The sequence below is a fragment of the Pogona vitticeps genome, chromosome 14 (genome assembly GCF_051106095.1).
Source record: "Pogona vitticeps strain Pit_001003342236 chromosome 14, PviZW2.1, whole genome shotgun sequence".
NCBI lineage: Eukaryota > Metazoa > Chordata > Lepidosauria > Squamata > Agamidae > Pogona > Pogona vitticeps.
In genome coordinates this window covers 11,410,220-11,428,701 of record NC_135796.1, presented here as the reverse complement: position 1 = coordinate 11,428,701, position 18,482 = coordinate 11,410,220, and the positions used below count along the sequence as shown (strand labels likewise).

Sequence of the window (18,482 nt, the reverse complement as noted above, 5' to 3'; positions counted from 1 at the left end):
CAGGGCGTATGCAAGCATGTGATGCAGGGAAATGTGCACCCAGTGTACTTTTTTTTCTTTTAATGCAACAGAAAGAATGGATTCTGTCTCATGAAACAGGAGAGAGAGAGAGAGAGAGAGAGAGAGAGAGAGAGATGGGCACAGATTGAACATAGAGAGGCAGGGACAGTCGAAAGCTGGTACAGAGTTCAGAAGTAACACATGGTACAGATCATGCAAGCTTGAACCTTTTTGTAATGGTGACCTTAATAGGGCTTTGTTGCATTTTTTAAAAAACCAAGTACATAAAGCAGGGGTTAGCGGCAATGGGTCCCAGATAAACTCAAAGCCCTGTGTTGTTGTCGTGGCTTCATTAGACCCGCCAGAAGAGGGGGGGGGGGGGAAGCACAAAAACGATTTCAAGCTGTTGAGATCGTAGACGAGGTCTCTTGTCAGATAAGATGTTCCAAAAGCGAAGAAAGGAGGAGGAAGTCTTGAGCTCAGAAGCTCCGATCTTTTGAAAGGTAGAACTGCTGGATAGGCAAGTGGCTGCAGAATTAGATCTTGGGAGTTTGATTCCCCAGTGAGTCTCCTTGACTTGGATGATCCCTAGGATCCCTTCAGTTCTAAAATTATTATTATTACTCAAAAACGCAGTCAAAATTATAAAATCATTGACTGGTATTAGATATAACAGATACACCTTTTAACCAAAAACCTAAATATCTGTTAAATATTGGCACAGTATGTATGCTGTTCCTAATGTTGCTAATTTTTTTTGTAGCTCTGATGGTTTTATTTCTGAGATTTGCAACTGCTTATTATACTGTTGCTGGAACCAGTTGTATTGGCTCTTGCCTTTCCATTGGACCATTTCAGCAATGTGGAGAGGGGGGATCTGCTGCTTGGGTAACAGCCTATCCTCCATATTACCTTACCCGGGCTTCATGCTCTGGAGAGGACACTCCTCGATTCAGAGCATGTTACCATAGTCTCTCGAGACTGAAGGATGCCTATGCTATTATACTGTTTGAAATTTCTTGATATTGTTCCCAAAGCCCCAAGGACCACTGAAAGGGGTTTCATCCACAAGCAAGATGTTTCGATGGCCAGATCTCTGTATTTTGTTTGTTTTTCCACTTCTTTATTTTGAACTCTGGCATTCCCTGGAATTGCCATGTCAATGATCCGGACTTTTCTTTGTTCTGTTACTTGTGTGTTGTGTTCAAGGTGTCTATCCGTTTGGCTCTGGAAATTACACAAGATCTTGACCCCCCTAATTTTCTGACACCTTCCCTACCTGATGTTCCCACGGGTTTTTGGAGGCTGGCCGGTTCTAATTTTTTGCATAATGACCAGTGCACTAATTTTACCACTCTGCCATGTTGTTGTTGTTGTTGTTGGTGTTATATTGAAGGAAGGCCTGCACATTGGATTTATTGGGTATTAGGTTTCAACCTGTATGCTTGCAGGGCAAACAACAAAGGGTGATAAGCATTGATCCTCATTTGGAAATGCAACCTCCATCCCCCTTCAGAACTCAAGCTCTCTCTGTCTAGTGAAGCAGGGGTCATCAACCCCCGGTCCGTGGCCCATTGACAGTCCGTGGACTTGCTTTAACTGGGCTGTGGACACGGATCTCCGCACATATGCACGGGGGGCATTTTGCACTTGCGGAGGGGCGTGTCATGCATGTGGGTGGCGGTGTTGCGCTTGCAACAAAATCTGTCTGGCTTCTAATGTCAGCCCAACCTGGAGCAGAGCAGCGGCGGTGACGGCACCTACTTGGCAAGTGTGGGGCTTCCTCCCCACCTCGTAGGGGCTGGGTCCCGCCTGCCCCCCCGCTTCCTCCCGCCTGGCGCTCCTCCGCTCCCTGCCCAGATGTGCTGCGGGAGGGAGTGATGCCAAGAAAACAGCCTTCTTGCGCGTGCTCCCCACCCCGTCTCCTTTTGCAACCTGCCGCGGAGAGCTCGCACCCATCCATCCATCTGTTTTGACGGTCTGTCGCTCGTTCCCTCCCTCTCTCTTCCTTTCCTTTTCCTTTCCTGCTGCTGCTGCTTGTTTGCCGCCGGGGCCGAAGAGCCGTGGCCAACAAGGAAGAAACAAAAAGTACATTACAGTCGTGCCCCGGTGGACGATTACCTCGCTCTACGACGAATCCGCATTACGTGACGTTTTTGTTATCGTTTTGCGATCGCAAAACGATGGTTTAAATGGGGGAATTTCGCTTAGCGATGATTGGTGTTTTCTTGATAAATCAGCAATGTGAGCCCTGTCTCAGTAATTTACCTCTTGTGTGATAAGAGGCAGAATCAGTAGGAAATCAGTATAGTGTCAGGCCTGTGATTATTCTTGTGGATATCCTACATTTGGAGGGGTGGGAGACGGGACTTTGCTAGTGGCAGTCAAGACTGCTTTTGGGATGAACTGTGGAGCTGTTGAAAAAGAATGCAAAAGAGAAAATGTAGAGGAGACATGTAAACTGTCTGGAAAGCATTTGAGAATTTTTGTAGTTAAATATTCCGCTGTGGTCCCTTGTTGACTATTGACACTTTGGAATATACAGTAATACTATGAATTTCCAAAACACTGTAGATTTATTCACATGATATTTTAAAGTTCATGAAATTAATATTCAGTGTTTTCCTCCACCACTGTTATTTAATCTCTGCCCACCCACTCCCGAAATAAAGAGACGGACACAGGTGTTGGAGTTAACTAGGGCCACACTTTATTGCTTTTAACCTCCAATCACTCTCATCCTGCAGAGGGTCCTGGATGCCATGTGGATCTCTGGGGCAGGATCTAGGGGTATCTCTTACCCCCTCTCCAATCCTAAGCGGGTGAGTCCCAATCTCCTGGTCAGAGCTGTCCCCTGAACAGCTCGTACCCAGATGGCCACAGACTGGGAAGAAAAACCTCCCTATCTGCCATCCACCCAGTTGTCTAGAACTAAGACATGCAAGGGATGGGACTATACCTTATTCACCCTCCATCCCTGCAAGTGAAACACTAGATCCTGGTTGCTGTGATGCTGGGTGCGGTAGGACCCCATGCGCTTTTTGGGAGCTCACTGAAGCTCACCTTCTCTTCCGCACTACCTGACAGTTTGAGCTATTTAAACGTGACTCAAACCTAGCATAGCCCTCAGAATCCCATGGGTAAACAGTGTGGGATAGGCAAAAATACGTCCGCCCACCTTTTATATGCCAATCAGGTGAGACGGACCCAAAATTCCTATCCGGCCCCGAAGCGACCACCTCAGCCACACTGGACCCAGGGCGGGCGGGTTAATTCAAAGGGAAAAGGGCCACTGGGGGCAGAAGGATCTTATAATTGCATCAACATCCAACCCCAGCACAGCCTTGTGGGAAGCGCCGATTGGTGCCTCTACCTGCCTATCTCAGATCAGAAGATGTGGGAAAAATAGCTCCAAGCAAGCGTATGAATCCACGCCAGCAGAGGTATACATTGCCCACCAGCTCCAGAAATATGGAATCAAGTGTTGGAGTTAACTATTATTATTATTATTATTATTATTATTATTATTATTATTATTATTATTATTATTATTATTATTATTATTATTATTATTATTATTATTATTATTATTAATATTATTATTATTATTATTATTATTATTAATTATTAATTATTAATTATTAATTATTATTTTTTTATTTTTTTATTTTTTTATTTTTTTTATTTTAATTTTTTTTATTTTAATTTTTTTATTTTTTTATTTTAATTTTATTTATTTATTTATTTATTTATTTATTTATTTATTTATTTATTTATTTATATCCCACCTATCTAGTCAGTTAAGACCACTCTAGGCAACTTACAACATAACAATATACAATAGGGGCATATATAAAAACGATTTTTACATAATAGAAGATATTTCAACAAGATGGGACAAACAGTGGGGGAGAGGAGAAAAAGGGGAGGAACACACTTAACTGATTTTAACCCCTCTATTGAGGGGTGGGGTTGTGGGGGGCATGTTATAAATGGTATGAGGGATTGGTTAGGGCCGTTGGGCATGTGGGGCATGGAAGGGAAGAGGGGAGTGCATAGTAGGATGCTTTTTGTCCATGTGGGGCAGATAAGTCGTCATGTGGCATGGTGTGGGATTGGGAGGGGAGGATCTTCTGTAGGGGAGCTATACGGTTGGGAAGAAGGTGGAATGTGTATGTATGAGAGGGGAGTTGGGTGGGTCTAGAGGAGATGGTGTTTTTTTAAAAAAGTAATAGTATGTCTGGGTATGTGCATATGAAGAGCAATGATGGGGGATTGTGGGTAGGAGGAGAAGAGACATGTTCTGTCGGTTGCTGGAGGGAGGGAGGTGTGGGGAGGGCAGGTCAGTGTGATAGTGGATGAATTCAGATGTAGAGACTGAGTGGGTGTGTGTGAAGATTTGGCTAAGGAGTAAGATGGAGATAAAATGTGTGAAGTATATATGGATGAGAGTAGGTCTGGATACGACCTTGTGTTCTTCTCAAACATTTACTTACCTATCCTGCCAACAACCTATTTTGTTGTTTAGTCGTTAAGTCGTGTCCGACTCTTCGTGACCCCATGGACCAGAGCACGCCAGGCCCTCCTGCCTTCCACTGCCGGAGTTGGGTCAAATTCATATTGGTTGCTGTCCAACCATCTCATCCTCTGTTGTCCCCTTCCTCTTGCCTCCACACTTTCCTAACATCAGGGTCTTTTCCAGGTAGTCTTCTCTTCTCTTGAGGTGGCCAAAGTATTGGAGCCTCGGCTTCAGGATCTATCCTTCCAGTGAGCACTCGGGGTTGATTTCCTTCAGAACAAATAGATTTGTTCTCCTTGCAGCCCAGGGGACTCTCAAGAGCCTCCTCCAGCACCACAATTCAAAAACATTAATTCCTCGGCGGTCAGCCTTCTTTATGGTCCAACTCTCACTTCCATACATTGCGACTGGAATAACCATACCTTCAACTATGCGGACCTTTGTTAGCAAGGTGATGTCTCTGCTTTTTAAGATGCTGTCTAGGTTTGTCATTGCTTTCCTCTGAAGAAGCAGGTGTCTTTTAATTTTGTGGCTGCTGTCACCATCTGCCAAGATCATTTATTTATTATTTATTTGATTTATACCCCACCTATCTGGACCACCGGACCACTCTAGGCGGCTTCCAATATAAAATCAGACAGTAAAAACACAAACAAATACATAATAATACAACAACTACAATAAAATATAGAATCATGGAACCAAGAAATAAAATCTGTCACTGACTCCATATCGTCCCCTTCTATTTCCCAGGAGCTGATGGGACCAGTGGCCATGATCTTAGTTTTTTTGATCTTGAGCTTCAGACCATTTTTTGCGCTCTCCTCTTTCACCCTCATTAGGAGGTTCTTTAATTCCTCCTTACCTTCTGCCATCAGAGTGGTGTCATCTGCATATGTGAGGTTGTTGATATTTCTTCTGGCAATCTTAATTCTGGCTTGAGATTCATCCAATCCACCCTTTTGCATGATGTATTCTGCATATAAGTTAAATAAGCAGAGAGGCAATACACAGCCTTGTTGTACTCTTTTCCCAATTTTGAACCAATCAGTTGTTCCATATATCCAGTTCTAACTGTTGCTTCCTGTCCCATGTATAGATTTCTCAGGAGATGGATAAGATGGTCAGGCACTCCCATTTCTTTAAGAACGTGCCATAGTTTGCTGTGGTCCACACAGTCAAAGGCTTTTGCGTAGTCAATGCAGAAGTAGATGTTTTTCTGGAACTCTCTGGCTTTCTCCATAAACCAGTGCATGTTAACAATTTCGTCTCTAGTTCCTCTGCCCCTTCGAAATCCAGCTTGTACTTCTGGGAGTTCTCGGTCCACATACTGCTGAAGCCTACCTTGTAGGATTTTGAGCATAACATTGCTAGCGTGTGAAATGAGTGCAATTGTACAGTAGTTGGAGCATTCTTTGGCATCGCCCTTCTTTGGGATTGGGATGCAAACTGATCTTTTCCAGTCCTCTGGCCACTGTTGAGTTTTCCAAACTTGCTGGCATATTGAGTGTAGCACCTTAACAGCATCATGTTTTAAGATTTTATATAGTTCCACTGGAATGCCATCACCTCCACTGGCCTTGTTGTTAGCCAGGCTTTCTAAGGCCCACTTGACTTCACTCTCCAGGATATCTGGCTCAAGGTCAGCAACCACACTACAGTGGTGCCTCGACTAACGACCATAATCCATTCCAGAAGATGTGCATAACTCAAAATGGTCATGTTGAAGCACCATTTCCCATAGGAATACATTGAAAACCCATTAATCCATTCCGGCCGGGAGGAAAATACCAAAAAATAAATAAATAAAAAATAAAATAAAAATAAACACGGCAAGCCCCATAGGAATGTGCTGGGGCTGAAAAAGACACACACCAGAACAACCAACCAAACAAAAAACACAGCCAGCCCCGGCAGAATGCTATGGGGCTTGGAAAAAGCACTCAAAAAAAACCACACACACACAGCCAGCCCCAGCGGAACACCATGGGGCTGGGGGAAAAGACACAAAAACACTCTCCACATACACACAGCAGCCCAAACGCGATGGGGCTGGGGGAAAAACACTAAAAAATAAACCCCACACACAGCTAGTGCCAGCAGAATGCCATGGGGCTGGGGGGGGGGAAACACAACCTCCCCACACACAGCCAGCCCCAGCAGAACGGCATGGATCTGGGGGGAAAAACACTCTCCACATACACACAGCCAGCCCAAACGCAGTGGGGCTGGGGAAAAAACACACCAAAACACAAAAAAACTCACAGAACAGGAGGGAAGGCAGTAAAACTGGAAAAAATAAACCAAAACCAGTTTTGTTCTCTTACCTTGGCGGTGTCTTCGCCTGTATAAGGAGGGAAGGCGGTTAAAAAGGAAGAAAAAAACCAAAATGAGTTTGGATCTCTTACCTGGTCGGCGTCTCGGCCTGTATAAGGAGGAAAGGCGGTTAAAAAAGGACAAAACAAACCAAAATGAGTTTGGATCTCTTACCTGGTCGGCGTCTCGGCCTGTATAAGGAGGGAAGGCGGTTAAAAAAGGACAAAACAAACCAAAATGAGTTTGGATCTCTTACCTGGTCGGCGTCTCGGCCTGTATAAGGAGGAAAGGCGGTTAAAAAAGGACAAAACAAACCAAAATGAGTTTGGATCTCTTACCTGGTCGGCGTCTCGGCCTGTATAAGGAGGGAAGGCAGTTAAAAAGGAAGAAAAAAACCAAAATGAGTTTGGATCTCTTACCTGGTCGGCGTCTCGGCCTGTATAAGGAGGAAAGGCGGTTAAAAAAGGACAAAACAAACCAAAATGAGTTTGGATCTCTTACCTGGTCGGCGTCTCGGTCTGTATAAGGAGGGAAGGCAGTTAAAAAGGAAGAAAAAAACCAAAATGAGTTTGGATCTCTTACCTGGTTGGCGTCTCGGCCTGTATAAGGAGGAAAGGCGGTTAAAAAAGGACAAAACAAACCAAAATGAGTTTGGATCTCTTACCTGGTCGGCGTCTCGGCCTGTATAAGGAGGGAAGGCGGTTAAAAAAGGACAAAACAAACCAAAATGAGTATGGATCTCTTACCTGGTCGGCGTCTCGGCCTGTATAAGGAGGAAAGGCGGTTAAAAAAGGACAAAACAAACCAAAATGAGTTTGGATCTCTTACCTGGTCGGCGTCTCGGTCTGTATAAGGAGGGAAGGCAGTTAAAAAGGAAGAAAAAAACCAAAATGAGTTTGGATCTCTTACCTGGTCGGCGTCTCGGCCTGTATAAGGAGGAAAGGCGGTTAAAAAAGGACAAAACAAACCAAAATGAGTTTGGATCTCTTACCTGGTCGGCGTCTCGGCCTGTATAAGGAGGGAAGGCGGTTAAAAAAGGACAAAACAAACCAAAATGAGTTTGGATCTCTTACCTGGTCGGCGTCTCGGCCTGTATAAGGAGGAAAGGCGGTTAAAAAAGGACAAAACAAACCAAAATGAGTTTGGATCTCTTACCTGGTCGGCGTCTCGGCCTGTATAAGGAGGAAAGGCGGTTAAAAAAGGACAAAACAAACCAAAATGAGTTTGGATCTCTTACCTGGTCGGCGTCTCGGCCTGTATAAGGAGGGAAGGCGGTTAAAAAAGGACAAAACAAACCAAAATGAGTTTGGATCTCTTACCTGGTCGGCGTCTCGGCCTGTATAAGGAAGAAAGGCGGTTAAAAAAGGACAAAACAAACCAAAATGAGTTTGGATCTCTTACCTGGTCGGCGTCTCGGTCTGTATAAGGAGGGAAGGCAGTTAAAAAGGAAGAAAAAAACCAAAATGAGTTTGGATCTCTTACCTGGTCGGCGTCTCGGCCTGTATAAGGAGGAAAGGCGGTTAAAAAAGGACAAAACAAACCAAAATGAGTTTGGATCTCTTACCTGGTCGGCGTCTCGGCCTGTATAAGGAGGGAAGGCGGTTAAAAAAGGACAAAACAAACCAAAATGAGTTTGGATCTCTTACCTGGTCGGCGTCTCGGCCTGTATAAGGAGGAAAGGCGGTTAAAAAAGGACAAACCAAACCAAAATGAGTTTGGATCTCTTACCTGGTCGGCGTCTCGGCCTGTATAAGGAGGAAAGGCGGTTAAAAAAGGACAAAACAAACCAAAATGAGTTTGGATCTCTTACCTGGTCGGCGTCTCGGCCTGTATAAGGAGGGAAGGCGGTTAAAAAAGGACAAAACAAACCAAAATGAGTTTGGATCTCTTACCTGGTCGGCGTCTCGGCCTGTATAAGGAGGAAAGGCGGTTAAAAAAGGACAAAACAAACCAAAATGAGTTTGGATCTCTTACCTGGTCGGCGTCTCGGCCTGTATAAGGAGGGAAGGCGGTTAAAAAAGGACAAAACAAACCAAAATGAGTTTGGATCTCTTACCTGGTCGGCGTCTCGGCCTGTATAAGGAGGGAAGGCGGTTAAAAAGGACAAAATAAACCAAAATGAGTATGGATCTCTTACCTGGTCGGCGTCTCGGCCTGTATAAGGAGGAAAGGCGGTTAAAAAAGGACGAAACAAACCAAAATGAGTTTGGATCTCTTACCTGGTCGGCGTCTCGGCCTGTATAAGGAGGGAAGGCGGTTAAAAAAGGACAAAATAAACCAAAATGAGTATGGATCTCTTACCTGGTAGGCGTCTCGGCCTGTATAAGGAGGGAAGGCGATTAAAAAGGACAAAACAAACCAAAATTGGTTTGGATCTCTTACCTGGTCGTCGTCTCGGCCTGTATAAGGAGGGAAGGCGGTTAAAAAAGGACAAAACAAACCAAAATGAGTTTGGATCTCTTACCTGGTCGGCGTCTCAGCCTGTATAAGGAGGGAAGGCGGTTAAAAAAGGACAAAACAAACCAAAATTGGTTTGGATCTCTTACCTGGTCGGCGTCTCGGCCTGTATAAGGAAGGAAGGCGGTTAAAAAGGACAAAACAAACCAAAATGAGTTTGGATCTCTTACCTGGTCGGCGTCTCAGCCTGTATAAGGAGGGAAGGCGGTTAAAAAAGGACAAAACAAACCAAAATTGGTTTGGATCTCTTACCTGGTCGGCGTCTCGGCCTGTATAAGGAGGGAAGGCGGTTAAAAATGGACAAAATAAACCAAAATGAGTTAGGATCTCTTACCTTGTCGGCGTCTCGGCCTGTATAAGGAGGGAAGGTGGTTAAAAAAAGGACAAAAAAACCCAAAATTGGTTTGGATCTCTTACCTGGTCGGCGTCTCGGCCTGTATAAGGAGGGAAGGCGGTTAAAAAAGGACAAAATAAACCAAAATGAGTTAGGATCTCTTACCTGGTCGGCGTCTCAGCCTGTATAAGGAGGGAAGGCGGTTAAAAAAGGACAAAACAAACCAAAATTGGTTTGGATCTCTTACCTGGTTGGCGTCTCGGCCTGTATAAGGAGGGAAGGCGGTTAAAAAAGGACAAAATAAACCAAAATGAGTTAGGATCTCTTACCTGGTCGGCGTCTCGGCCTGTATAAGGAAGGAAGGCGGTTAAAAAGGACAAAACAAACCAAAACTAATTTGGATCTCTTACCTGGTCGGCGTCTCGGCCTGTATAAGGAGGGAAGGCGGTTTAAAAAAGGACAAAAAAAAACCAAAATTGGTTTGGATCTCTTACCTGGTTGGCGTCTCGGCCTGTATAAGGAGGGAAGGCGGTTAAAAAAGGACAAAATAAACCAAAATGAGTTAGGATCTCTTACCTGGTCGGCGTCTCGGCCTGTATAAGGAAGGAAGGCGGTTAAAAAGGACAAAACAAACCAAAACTAATTTGGATCTCTTACCTGGTCGGCGTCTCGGCCTGTATAAGGAGGGAAGGCGGTTAAAAAAGGACAAAACAAACCAAAATGAGTTTGGATCTCTTACCTGGTCGGCGTCTCGGCCTGTATAAGGAAGGAAGACGGTTAAAAAGGACGAAATAAACCAAAACGAGTTTGGATCTCTTACCTGGTCAATGCCAAACCATAAGATATGTTGTTTTACTGAGAATATAGTTATGTGATATATATTAACATTTATAAACCTTTAAATTTTGAGCAAATTATTAACACTATGAATATGGAAATAAATACAGTGGTGCCTCGCTTAGCGATCGCTCCGTTTAACGACAAAATCGCTTAGCGACGCTGTTTTTGCGATTGCAAGTGATCACTTTGCGATGTTCTCTATAGGGAAAATTCCCAGGGAAGCGATCATCGCAAAGCCCCCATTTTCGGCCAGCTGATCGGTGGTTCCAAAATGGCCGCTGGGTAAACAAAATGGCCACCCCCTGTGTTTTCGCACGGATTCCTCACTTGAGAGTGACAATCCCTTCCACACCGAAGACAAATCCAATCTGTCCCCTGTCCAGCTCCCTGATTTTGCTGCTTTCGTGACTGCCTTTTTGCCTAGGCCTGCTGGACAAGGGTCTCTTAAAATTGGGAGAGGCTGTGATGCCACGCCTGCCTCCAGGCTGAACGCTCAGACGGCAGGGTTTCCCATCTGTTGAAGTTCATTCCTGAGGCCTTCAGATCCCGATTGCAGATGTCCTTGTATCACTCTGTGGTCTCCCTCTGGGGCGATTTCCCTGTACTAATTCTCCATACAGGAGATCTTTTGGAATCCGACCATCAGCCATTCTCATGACATGCCCAAGCCACATAGACATCGCTGTTTCAGTAATGTATATATGCTAAAAAATTCCAGCTCATTCTAGGACTACTGTATTTGGAACTTTGTCCTGCCAGGTGATACAAAAAATGTGTTGGAGGCAACGCATATGGAACGTGTTCAGCTTCCTCTCCTGCTGTGCACAAAGGGTCCAGGACTTACTGCAGTACAGGAGTGTGCTCAGGACACAGGCTCTATAGACCTGGATCTTGGTATATGTCATCAGCTTCTTATTGAGCCATATTCTCTTTGTGAGTCTAGGGAACATGGTAGCTGCTTTGCCAATGTGTTTATCCAGCTCGACATCCAGAGAGAGTGTGTGTCAGAGATTGTTGAGCCAAGATACATGAAATCATGAACAACCTCCAATTCCTGTGTGGAGATGGTAATAGAGGCAGGTGAGTCCATGCCCTGGCCCATGACTTGTGTTTTCTTCAGGCTGATTGTTAGTCCAAAGTCTTGGCAGGCCCTCCTAAACCGATTCATGAGTAGTTGGAGGTCTTCAGCAGAGTGGGCAACAATGGCTACATCATCAGCAAAAAGGAAGTCCCTCATGCATTTCAGTTGAACTTTGATCCTCGCTCTCAATCTAGAGAGATTAAAGAGCTTTCCGTCTAATCTAGTCCGGAGATAGACACCTTCTATTGCAGTTCCAAAGGCATGTTTCAGCATGACAGCAAAAAAGATCCCAAAAAGGATTGGTGCGAGGACACAGCCCTGTTTCACTCTGCTTCGGATGTCAAAGGGATCTGATGTTGAGCCATCAAAAACGACAGTGCCTTTCATTCCCTCATGGAAGGACCTGATGATGTTAAGGAGACGAGGTGGACATCCAATCTTGGGAAGTATTTTAAAAAGGCCATCCCTGCTAACCAAATCAAAGGCCTTTGTGAGATCTATGAAGGCCACAAAGAGTGGCTGTTGTTGTTCCCTGCATTTCTCCTGCAACTGTTTGAGGGAGAATACAATGTCAGTGGTGGATCTATTAGCTCGAAATCCACACTGTGATTCTGGGTAGACTCTGTCTGCAAGTATGTGAAGTCTCTTCAACACAACACGGGCAAGCAGCTTCCCTACAACGCTGAGAAGAGAGATGCCACGGTAGTTATTGCGGTCGCCCCTGTCTCCTTTGTTCTTATACAATATGACGATGTTTGCATCCTTCATGTCCTGTGGTACTCCACCTTCCCTCCAGCAAAGACGAAAGACTTCATACAGTTCGGTGGTGATGGTCTCTTTACAATACTTCAACAGGGATGTTATCCTTTCCAAGTGTCTTGCTGGAGGCGAGGAATCCAAGGCCACTTTTATTTCTGCTGAAGTTGGTTCACTTTCCAACTCTTCCAAGACAGGGAGGCACTCAGTGTTATTTAATGCTTCTTTGGTTACTACATTCTCTCTAGAATATAGCTCAGAGTAGTGCTGCACCCAGCGTTCCATCTGCTGTGCTTGGATGATCACGCTTGTAGCAGACTTCAAGGGAGCAGATTTCTTCTGTATTGGACCTAAAGCTTGCTTGATACCATCATACAAATGGGTAAACATTTCAAACACAATAATCTTTGGAACCCTTCAGACATGGAAACAATATGTAAAGAGGTACGTTGTTCATTTCTGAACAACTTAAACAAAAACTTTTTTTCTAGTTACGGTTACTAAGGAAGGAGGTTAACCGAATACAATCTAATGAATGCTAGGGATGAAATACAGAGATTAATCACACAGAATGGGCAAATGTTTCATCCCCACAAATGCTGCTCTTTCCCATCTGTTATTGAAATCCAGCTTACATCTGGCTGCCCCCAAAACAAACCCATTTAGCTCCATTAAAAAACAACAGCAACTTCTCAAAAGTACCACATCAACTACCCTGCCAGACCTCACCACCTTAAACCTACACTAACCAGGCAAAACCTTAACGTAGTTTCCAGAGCGATAGACAAAACAGGAAGCCATCGTGTCCATTGATACAAGAGTACATCTCTACAAACTATGAACCTGAATGGCTGAGAAAGTCCACGGTTAAGCCAGGATGAAAGATAAATGTAAGTACAGTAATTTTGAAAAGCCAAGGTTTCTCTAACTTACTCTGATCCCAATGGCTGTTGAGGCAGGAAAGCCGCAAGTGGGCAAAGGCTAGCTGTCAAGGGCTTAGAGCACTCTTGCTGCAGCAATCATGTGACCTCAGAGGTTATGTGACACCTTCACCCATTATTTCCTCAGCGGTATGTCAATAGTTAAATATCTCTCACACACTTAAGCCCAACTTAAGGCTGCTTGCAAAAGTGAAATAAAAGTTTTGTCCTGTGGGCTGCTGTCGGGCTGTGTTGTTTTTGTTTTTCTTATAAGCACATAAATAAGTAGTATCTCCAAACGAGCATCCATTAACTATCTTAGTTAATGACGTGGAGCTATTTACCTACGTCAAGAGTCAAGAATGGAATATTAGAAGATATTGGAGAACTGATGGCCATTCAGAGCACTATTTAAGTCACAGAACCCTGGTCCCAGTTCAGAAAATGTTAGCACTAAAATAAATCTTCCTTTCTTTTTCTTGTCCTGACTTGGGGCACGATCCTAACTAGCCAGGCTGGCCTCAGGCTGGCTGAACCAGACTTTCACAATAAGTGAGAGTTGATTGCACATGCGTGCAAGCGTGACACTCCCCTCCGCGAGCATGCCCCCGCCCCCCCAACCGGTCTGCTCATGGAACCCGCACCCGTCCAAACGGTCCGTGGTCCCAGAAAGGTTGGGGACCACTGCTATAAAGCTCATAGATCCTTCACAATCACAGTGGGACAGGGACACCCTTTCCCTCATATTTTAACATTAGTGTGTCGATTCAAGGAGAGAGGGAGTCATGATTACTCCTAAATGAGTTGTGTTTGGAGGGATGATCCATTTACCTCTTTTCAAAATTATTTTTAATAATTCCTGAGCAATGCGCTTCTAACGAATTACTCACTCTTAGAATAATAGATAGTGGTTAGAATACACCGAGAGCGACAGCCAACGTCTTTGACGTTTTTGAGTTCTTTTCCAATATGGAAGCTTGATCCATGTTCTCTTCCCTAATCATCCTCCTCCACCTCGCTGGCAGGAGCTGCTGCCCGGCCTGGCAGGTTGTTGCATTCGCAGCTTCCCGCTCCAGATCCTTCTGGACCCACTGAGTCCAGCCTGTCCGTTGACTCCTCCTGAGCAGGAAAGCAGATAAGAGAGCTTCCTGTCTCCGTAGAACTCCGCACAAGCAACAGGGTACTTTTGATTGACATCTTAAAAATTGGAATTTTTTTTAATACTAGTTTAAATGATAAAAATGTAGGTTTTTTAAAAAAAATAAATAAATCATGAGTTTGAGTTTTATCCACCCTGGTAAGCAACAGTATCTGCCTGGCATACCCTGTGTTTTTGGTGCTGATCTACACTCCGGCCTTCTGCTTCACCCTTTGATCTGGATTATTCCCCAGATCTTGTTTGACCTTTGAGCCTCCCTACTCTTGACTCCCAGTTTCCCTGCTCTTGATTCTCTTAATTTTTAATGCTTTCCCAACTCACCAAGAAGCAATTATCCACATACCCCCAAACCCTTCTCTTTGCCATCTGCTATATTTCATTCTGTGCCATTTAACCAACAGCAACATAAATTAAACCCTTGCAAGAGGGTTTTTGTGCGTGTGTCCCCCGTCCTGCCTGTATTTTACAGCAAAAATGCACGTATGGGTTCCCCCCCCCCCCGGAAGCCCAGTCTAGAGAGAGGTCCCCTCTTCCACGTTTGACATCCAAAGATTTTTTCGAAACATCTGTCCCTCACTGACAAGTGGCATGCTGTAACAATCAGTTTTGGAGGAAATGGGTTGAAAATATCCCTTGCAGAAGAGCGGGAGGGGAGTGCCCAAAGGCGCTCTGAGATAAGAGCTTTCAATCTCCGGACTGAACTGCTGGCACATTTTGCATCTGAAAAGCCCCAGCCACTGATAAAAAAAAAAGCAGCAGGGCTGCAGAATGGCAGGCGAATCAGTTGTCGGCTGTAGAAAACCCCCGAAAATGCTAAAATCAGCCAAGCTGGCATGTCTGAGTGTCTGTAGATTTTGCCTGGCTCCAGTCCTATCCTCATGGCTGCAAGGAAAGCTTCTCGGTTCATTTATTTATTTATGCATGCGCACATACCCTGCTTTTCGCTCCTCGAGCAGTCTGCCCCAATTTAAGATCCGTCACAAAAATAACCACAAGGGGCAACATGACCGGTTGGGTGCCTAGCCGTTTCCGCCTCTGGGACTTGATCCTGTAGCTCTACTCATGGCATGGTTGGAGTTGGCTATATCACTCTCGAGTAAACAGATGAGGAAGGCTCTTCTTAATGCGCCCCATCTCGGTTTTGTAACCTCCTCTCCTCGAGGAGAAAGCTAGCGCACGAAGGAGAGGCACTCCAACCCAGAGGACTCCGTTTTGGCTACTTTTGTACTTTAAGCAAACTTGTTCGTTCAGTTTTCTGCAAATGGATTTCCCCAACAGTTAATGGATGCACACAGTGTCTGAAGAGCCATTGTAGCATCCCGCAACTCCACCACCTCTTTGGGTAGATGGAGCCCCAAATCCGGGTGCCCCTCTCTTCACACTCCAGTAGGGTCTTTTCTCAGAACAGAGCATTTTTATTTTATTTTTTAGGGGGTCGCGCAAGCTGCTTATTCTGCGTCCCTGGTGCTTCCCTTATGCATTTCAGCTTGGTGGGCTCTGGAGAGCTACACCTCCAGCCGTTTATTTGCTGTGGAATTGCCACCACTGTGTAAAAAGCCTATCCACACAAATGGGGCTGGCTATGTTTATTTGGTTTCGGTAATTTTTTTCCCCGGTCCCGACGCATTCCTGTAGGGCTTGCAGTGTTTTATTTTATTTTGTGTGTGTGTGGTTTTTTCCCCCCGGCTAGAACGGATGAATGGGGTTTCAATATATTCCTATGGGAAATGGTGCTTCGACTTACGACCATTTAGAGTTACGCCCATCTTCTGGAATGGATTATGGTCATAAGTCAAGGCACCACTGTATGTCACTGGTGAAGATGGCTTTCCCCCATCTTCCATCTAAAGATGGCCATTCATATCCAGTAGCTGAGCAAAGTGATTTAAAAATGTTTAACTTTTATTTTATTTTCCTTTCTCTTTTTTCTTTTAAATGAAAGTAATGCAGAGGTTCCAAACCTCAAATTATAATGTAAACACAGGCCTGAAGACATGACCTTCTTCACCTGCCTGAAGGATGATGACATTGCCATCTGTTTCGTGTAAACCAGAAATCTTAGACAGGTTTTTAGCGTATCCTGTTCCAGTAACGTTGCTAAGGAAACCACTTACACGGCAGAGCATTATGTGCCTCGCATGATGCACGCAGTGACTGTGGGAACATGTTGATGGCATTTAGAGGAAGTTCTTTCCATAGAGATTTTTTCAGAGGTGGAAGATTGCTGGGAAATGGTTATCTTTGTTTACAAGGCAGCCCACAGAATCCAGAGCGCGAGATGTCTTTTGAGTCTGTTACTAGCTTTACAGCATTCTGAAGGAGGATTGTCTCTCCATTTCCCTGCTTCAATTCCAAACTAATATCATTTTTTTCTGTTCTTGATTTAAAATCATTGCAAGGTGACTTATGGCTCTAACGATATTGCTCCAGAGAACCTTTTTTTAAAAAAAATAATCATACTCATGTTCCTAAACCCTTCTAATTTTCTAGTTCGCACATCTTTTAAAAGCCAATATATTCATTTTTACATCTATTTTACATTTTAACATTGATCCATGCTCTGCCGTTAGACAGAGTGACGCATCAGCCTGGAAATTCAGAGGTTGGAAGCATTTCCATTGGTCTATAATTCTTAGAATCTCTCAATCAACACAGCCCCAAACAGTAAGATCTCCAGTCTCTAAATTAGGTCAGTCAATTCGAGCCAAGAAAGCTAATTCTGTGGATACGATGGACACCAAACATGCATATAAAGCTCTTATTTGTAATGGGACTCAATTGTGTAAAATCCATTCTTTAATTAAAAACTGCTGATGTTGTTCATTTTTCTTTTTCCAGACCCCTAAAACCTGCGAAAACTTCATTAAGCTATGCAAAAAAAATTACTACGATGGGACCATTTTTCACAGATCAATTCGCAATTTTGTGGTGAGTATCGGAGGACCCATCTTTTGTCCCTAGAAGGAGCCACCCTGGTGTCAACCAGTTTAATTAACAAGCTTTGTGTTACGGCTGTTGTTGTTTATCTCCTCTGGACCAGAATTGGCAATGGACATAAACTCAGGCTGACATTAATAGAAAATATTCGTGGAGAACGAAATTGCCCCTCCAGAGTAAGAGATACAGCTCATTGCCTAGCAACCCACGTTGCATGAGTCAGGCTGTCATCAACGATTTCCCAGCATTCAGTAATTGCGTATCTTTTCAGTGCCACATTTTTAGACCCCCCCACATCATGTGGGCTCTTTTGATTTGGGTTAAAACAAGTGGAGTGAAAGACTGGGCTCTGAACTATATTATCTAAGGCAAGGGTAGGGAATATTCTTTGCCCTCCAGATACTTGAACCATCTACCAGAGACCCAAATGACCATCGTGCATGGTAGGGGATTATGAGAAGTGTCAGCCAAAATATTGTGTGAGCCAAAGGTTCCCCATCTCTGATTTAAGAGGCTTTTCTCAGCTGTTTTCCGAGATAATGCACACGAAAAGCATTGGATAGTGGATCGAGCGCAGGTCTCTTCCACCAGAGTCACAGTTGGACGCAACAGATGTCTTCTTCCTTTGATAGCTTTCTATGCCAAGGGCGAACCCCATGCAGTGGGGTCAAGGTTACTGCTCTTTACCCTTTTCCTAGTGTTCCTGCGTTTGCTGGCCCCACCATCCCGGTGGGATAGCTCAGTGGTTTAGGCATCTGGCTGAGGAGCCAGAGATTGGGAGTTTGATTCCCCCGCGGTGCCTCCTTGGCAGGAGCTGGACTCTGTGATCCGTAGCCTCCCTTTCAGCTCTGCAGTTCTAAGATGATGATGATTTGTTCACCTCTGGCTTGCCAACTCCTGCAAGTTTGATAAAGTTCTAAAGGAGGGAGCAGTATCCCTAATGGGATCTGTGAAAAGGGATATCCCTAATGGGATCTGTGAAAAGGGAAAGCCCGACGTATCTTGTAGAGGCTCATCCCTGTGACCCAGAATCAGCTCTCTCTGCGGAGGCTCAGCCATACAGTCAGTGACATTCTGGAAAGAGAAACCCAGCTGTATTTTGAGAGCCCATCCCCATGATTATCAAATGTTCTCTCTATGCGTGTGTTTGTGTGCATGCCTGC

General features: G+C 44.5%; 1 protein-coding gene and 1 long non-coding RNA gene across 2 annotated transcripts in view; one reads left to right on the top strand and one right to left on the bottom strand.

The window, feature by feature from the left end:
- Window positions 1-18,482, top strand: part of PPIL2 (peptidylprolyl isomerase like 2) — an 80,442-nt gene that overhangs the window by 38,859 nt on the left and 23,101 nt on the right. The window contains exon 13 of the mRNA XM_072983183.2: window positions 17,221-17,310. Coding sequence (XP_072839284.1) covers window positions 17,221-17,310 — 90 coding nt within the window. The remainder of the gene's footprint in view (window positions 1-17,220; window positions 17,311-18,482) is intronic.
- LOC144584786 (uncharacterized) lies at window positions 6,959-7,138 on the bottom strand. Its single transcript, XR_013539219.1, has 2 exons — window positions 7,092-7,138; window positions 6,959-7,009 (listed from the first exon to the last, which is right to left on the bottom strand). It is a non-coding gene; the product is annotated as an uncharacterized LOC144584786 (long non-coding RNA).